At 58.7% G+C, this 6,000-nt stretch overlaps 1 protein-coding gene across 1 annotated transcript in view; it reads right to left on the reverse strand.

Annotated features, from left to right (window-relative positions):
* The window catches only part of CUL9 (cullin 9), a 443,484-nt gene extending 440,539 nt beyond the window's left edge, over positions 1-2,945 (reverse strand). Inside the window, exon 1 of the mRNA XM_086948773.1 lies at positions 2,865-2,945. Coding sequence (XP_086804899.1) covers positions 2,865-2,871 — 7 coding nt within the window. The 5' untranslated portion in view covers positions 2,872-2,945. The remainder of the gene's footprint in view (positions 1-2,864) is intronic.
* Positions 2,946-6,000: the final 3,055 nt, after the last annotated feature.

A 6,000-nucleotide genomic window follows, 5' to 3' on the forward strand; every position in this document is an offset into this window, starting at 1 on the left:
CCTTAGGCACTGGGGCCAGGCAACCATCAAGGTGACCAAAAAGATGAATCAAAGCCTAATAACAGGAGCTCCGTCTTCCCGCCGTTTAGTTTAAGGCAGTTGGACCGCGTCCACAGGTGTACTTGTGTCATGCACCTGTTGAAACGGTCCACTGTCTCCTCATTATTGCTTGAAACCGACACCACTAACTGGGTGTCGTCAGCATAAGAGGCCACAGAGAACCCAACCTGCCTGATGAGAGGCCAATGGGGCCACATATACATTAAAGAGTGTGGGGCTCAAGCATGAGCTCTGAGGCACACCACAAGGAAGAGCAAAAGACTCAGGAAAAGTCTCCTGATTCTACTTCAAAGGTCCGATTAGCAAGCAAAGAGGTCAGCAGCGTCAGGGCGGCATCGCTGATCCCCAGCTCAGATAGCCTGCTGGCTAGTATTTCGTGGTTCACAGTGTCGAAGGCCGCCGATAGATCTAACAGAATCAAGACAGCCTTCCCCCCGTGCCCAGTATTGCTCTCAGTTCTTCTACAGCCATGACCAGAGCCGCCTCCCTTCCATGCCCTTCCCGGAACCCATACTGTGAGGGATCTAGGGGGTCCCTGGATGTAATAAATGTCGTGAGTTGTGTATTTAGTATTTTCTCGAGCACTTTGGCCGGAAAAAGTAGTCTGGAGACGAGCCGATAGCTGGTGGATTCTGCAGGGTCAAGGTTCGATTTCTTGAAAAGTGGGAGGATTGATGCTATTTTCCAGGCGTCTGGGAAAATGCCGGATTGAAATATCCCATTAAATACTACGCCTAACTGCTCACTTAATAATTCAGAAAACCGGTGCAGAATTTTGGGCATGTGTCTCCTTCCCCTGCAGACCCCAAAGCCCTGAAAGTACCCCAAGGCTGCAGCAACATAGGCCAGGCCCCCCCAGAGTCACCCTAAGTGTATCACCTCACAGACCCCAGGTCCCTCAGAGTCACCCTGAGTGTCAGCTCACAGACCCCAGGTCCCTCAGAGTCACCCTAAGAGTGTCAGCTCACAGACCCCAACTCCCTCAGAGTCACCCTAAGAGTGTCACCTCCAGACCCCAGGTCCCTCAGAGTCACCTTAAGAGGGTCCCCTCACAGACCCCAGGTCCCTCAGAGTCACCCTAAGAGTGTCAGCTCCCAGACCCCAGGTCCTTCAGAGTCACCCTAAGAGTGTCAGCTCACAGACCCCAGCTCCCTCAGAGTCACCTTAAGAGGGTCCCCTCACAGACCCCAGGTCCCTCAGAGTCATTCTAAGAGGGTCCCCTCACAGACCCCAGGTTCCAGAGTCACCTTAAGAGGGTCCCCTCACAGACCCCAGGTCCCTGGGAGTCACCCTAAGAGTGTCAGCTCACAGACTCAGGTCCCTGGGAGTCACCCTAAGAGCGTCAGCTCACAGACCCCAGGTCCTGGAGTCACCCTAGGAGTGGCAGCTCACAGACCCCAGGTCCCTCAGAGTCACCTTGAGAGGGTCCCCTCACAGACCCCAGGTCCCTCAGAGTCACCCTAAGAGTGTCACCTCACAGACCCCAGGCCCCTCAGAGTCACCTTAAGAGGGTCCCCTCACAGACCCCAGGTCCCTCAGAGTCACCCTAAGAGTGTCAGCTCACAGACCCCAGGTCCCTCAGAGTCACCTTAAGAGGGTCCCCTCACAGACCCCAGGTCCCTCAGAGTCACCCTAAGAGGGTCCCCTCACAGACCCCAGGTCCCTCAGAGTCACCCTAAGAGGGTCCCCTCACAGACCCCAGGTCCCTCAGAGTCACCTTAAGAGGGTCCCCTCACAGACCCCAGGTCCCTGGGAGTCACCCTAAGAGTGTCAGCTCACAGACCCAGGTCCCTGGGAGTCACCCTAAGAGCGTCAGCTCACAGACCCCAGATTCCAGAGTCACCCTAAGAGTGTCAGCTCACAGACGCCAGGTCCCTCAGAGTCACCTTAAGAGAGTCCCCTCACAGACCCCAGGTCCCTCAGAGTCACCCTAAGAGTGTCAGCTCACAGACCCCAGGTCCCTCAGAGTCACCTTAAGAGGGTCCCCTCACAGACCCCAGGTCCCTCAGAGTCACCCTAAGAGGGTCCCCTCACAGACCCCAGGTCCCTCAGAGTCACCTTAAGAGGGTCCCCTCACAGACCCCAGGTCCCTCAGAGTCACCCTAAGAGGGTCCCCTCACAGACCCCAGGTCCCTCAGAGTCACCTTAAGAGGGTCCCCTCACAGACCCCAGGTCCCTCAGAGTCACCCTAAGAGGGTCCCCTCACAGACCCCAGGTCCCTCAGAGTCACCTTAAGAGGGTCCCCTCACAGACCCCAGGTCCCTCAGAGTCACCCTAAGAGGGTCCCCTCACAGACCCCAGGTCCCTCAGAGTCACCTTAAGAGGGTCCCCTCACAGACCCCAGGTCCCTCAGAGTCACCTTAAGAGGGTCCCCTCACAGACCCCAGGTCCCAGAGTCACCCTAAGAGTGTCAGCTCAGAGACCCCAGGTCCCTCAGAGTCACCTTAAGAGGGTCCCCTCACAGACCCAGGTCCCTCAGAGTCACCCTAAGAGTGTCAGCTCACTGACCCCAGGTCCCTGAGAGACACCCTAAGAGCGTCAGCTCACAGACCCAGGTCCCTCAGTGTCACCCTAAGAGTGTCAGCTCACAGACCCCAGGTCCCTCAGAGTCACCTTAAGAGGGTCCCCTCACAGACCCAGGTCCCTCAGTGTCACCCTAAGAGTGTCAGCTCACAGACCCATGTCCCTGAGAGACACCCTAAGAGCGTCAGCTCACAGACCCCAGGTCCTTGAGTCACCCTAAGAGCGTCAGCTCACAGACCCCAGGTCCTTGAGTCACCCTAACCCCGCAGGGGCCCCCTCACCGTCCATGGCGGCCCCGGGTCCTCCCTGCAGTGCCCGAGGCAGGCTCGGCAGTCAGAGGCTCGGCTCCCTCTGTGGCATGTGGTTGGAGAGTGCCCACACCCCTTTACAGGAAGTCCTGGCGAGAGGCAGGAGGGGGCGGGCTGCCGGCGCATGAAGTCAGTCTCATGTGTGAGAGTGCATCCACCCACCCAGGCCCTGAGTCCGGGAAGCAGCAGGGACTCCTCACCCCGCAGGAATGCAGCTCCCGCGGCAGGCACCGGCGCCCCAGGCTGCGGGGAAGGGCTGCGCTTCACACGAGCGCCAAGACATCCCTGGACGGAGCTCAAGGCGCTGCACTCAGACGGGGCGGAGTGTGGACGGGGGTAACCTATACAGTCACTGGCAGGAAGTCTGTCCTGGTTGGTTTCATTGGGTGACAGCCAGGTTGCATTAGAGGGTGTCTCACGGGGTCCAGGCACCTGCTGCAGAGACTGCTGTCTGCCCAGCAGATTTAAGGGGGTGAGATAGTCCTGGGGGTTAATGCGCTTGCTGCAGCGATCAGGGGTTCACTCAAAGCAGCAGAGGTGTAATGTGCTGTACAGCGCCTCGTGCGTGTAACACGCGGATCACAGGTTCATAGTTCACGCAGGCAGCTCGGTGGGTCACTGCTCCTGTCACAGAGATCTGTTAGTCACTTGCAGATCAGAAGTTGCAATCCTCACATTGCGGGGGGGGGGGGGGGGGGAGGGGGGGTTGTTATTCTCTGACACCACTAGATAACTTCTATAACACGTGCCAAGTCCCGGGAGAGCTCTCAGGGGCCACGGCAGCCCTAAATATGTTATACTCTGGACTGCACTGCCACCGGCTGACCCACAGCCGTCACAGGCGGAGCACCCTGGCACTATTGTTTTAATCCTACCTTTAATGGGTAAACAGTTTGCTCATGTGCTTTAATTAAAGACCAAACTGACAGCGCCTTCATGTGGTGAACTGCCTTAAATATGTGCAGGTGCCAAGCACCGGAGAACACCAGAACAAATTAAGCCCCGAGTGACACCCTATGTTCAAACGAGTAGAGCTATATAAGAAATGTAAATATTTAAAAAAATAGCAAGTGCTATTTAAATTGTTAAACTCAAACAAAAAGATGCAGCGCATGAGTATCTCTCGCATACAAAGGTTGAAGAATATAAAAATCCAGCCTCCAAGTGATAGTTTCTGTTAAATGTCCGTAAAGTGATAACAAGCCAGGCCCTTCCTTCCATCCACTGCACGGACATCAGGCAAGTGAGGCTCCAGAGAAGGCCCTCCTACTGGCCCAAGGCTCCAACGGCAGCAGGAACCACCCCTCACTCCTGCAGGGATGTACAGGCGCTGCGGACTGTGTCCCGTGTCAGCAGGTTACAGAGGGAAACTGAAGCCTACTCCACCGGGGCCACCCCGGAGAGGGCCCCAGAACCGCTGCAGGATCAGAGGTCCACCTGAACCCACTCACTCCTGCAGCATCCGGGGTCCACCTGAACCCCCTCACTCCTGCAGGATCCAGGGTCCACCTGAACCCACTCACTCCTGCAGGATCCGGGGTCCACCTAAACCCACTCACTCCTGCAGGATCCCGGGTCTGCCTGAACCCCCTCACTCCTGCAGGATCCGGGGTCCACCTGAACCCACTCACTCCTGCAGGATCCGGGGTCCACCTGAACCCCCTCACTCCTGCAGGATCCGGGGTCCACCTGAACCCCCTCACTCCTGCAGGATCCGGGGTCCACCTGAACCCACTCACTCCTGCAGCATCCGGGGTCCACCTGAACCCCCTCACTCCTGCAGGATCCAGGGTCCACCTGAACCTCCTCACTCCTGCAGGATCCAGGGTCCACCTGAACCTCCTCACTCCTGCAGGATCCGGGGTCCACCTGAACCCCCTCACTCCTGCAGGATCCCGGGTCTGCCTGAACCCACTCACTCCTGCAGGATCCGGGGTCCACCTGAACCCACTCACTCCTGCAGGATCCCGGGTCTGCCTGAACCCCCTCACTCCTGCAGGATCCGGGGTCCACCTGAACCCACTCACTCCTGCAGGATCCGGGGTCCACCTGAACCCCCTCACTCCTGCAGGATCCGGGGTCCACCTGAACCCCCTCACTCCTGCAGGATCCGGGGTCCACCTGAACCCACTCACTCCTGCAGCATCCGGGGTCCACCTGAACCCCCTCACTCCTGCAGGATCCAGGGTCCACCTGAACCCACTCACTCCTGCAGGATCCGGGGTCCACCTGAACCCACTCACTCCTGCAGGATCCCGGGTCTGCCTGAACCCACTCACTCCTGCAGGATCCGGGGTCCACCTGAACCCACTCACTCCTGCAGGATCCCGGGTCTGCCTGAACCCCCTCACTCCTGCAGGATCCAGGGTCCACCTGAACCCACTCACTCCTGCAGGATCCGGGGTCCACCTGAACCCCCTCACTCCTGCAGGATCCGGGGTCCACCTGAACCCCCTCACTCCTGCAGGATCCGGGGTCCACCTGAACCCACTCACTCCTGCAGGATCCAGGGTCCACCTGAACCCACTCACTCCTGCAGGATCCAGGGTCCATCTGAACCCCCTCACTCCTGCAGGATCCAGGGTCCACCTGAACCCCCTCACTCCTGCAGGATCCGGGGTCCACCTGAACCCACTCACTCCTGCAGGATCCAGGGTCCACCTGAACCCACTCACTCCTGCAGGATCCAGGGTCCACCTGAACCCACTCACTCCTGCAGGATCCGGGGTCCACCTGAACCCCTTCACTCCTGCAGGATCCGGGGTCCACCTGAACCCACTCACTCCTGCAGGATCCGGGGTCCACCTGAACCCACTCACTCCTGCAGGATCCAGGGTCCACCTGAACCCACTCACTCCTGCAGGATCCAGGGTCCATCTGAACCCCCTCACTCCTGCAGGATCCAGGGTCCACCTGAACCCCCTTACTCCTGCAGGATCCAGGGTCCACCTGAACCCCCTCACTCCTGCAGGATCCAGGGTCCACCTGAACCCCCTCACTCCTGCAGGATCCAGGGTCCACCTGAACCCCCTCACTCCTGCAGGATCCGGGGTCCACCTGAACCCACTCACTCCTGCAGGATCCAGGGTCCACAGGGTCCACCTGAACC

Source organism: Lissotriton vulgaris, unplaced genomic scaffold (assembly GCF_964263255.1).
Source record: "Lissotriton vulgaris unplaced genomic scaffold, aLisVul1.2 SCAFFOLD_375, whole genome shotgun sequence".
NCBI classification, from domain to species: Eukaryota; Metazoa; Chordata; class Amphibia; order Caudata; family Salamandridae; genus Lissotriton; species Lissotriton vulgaris.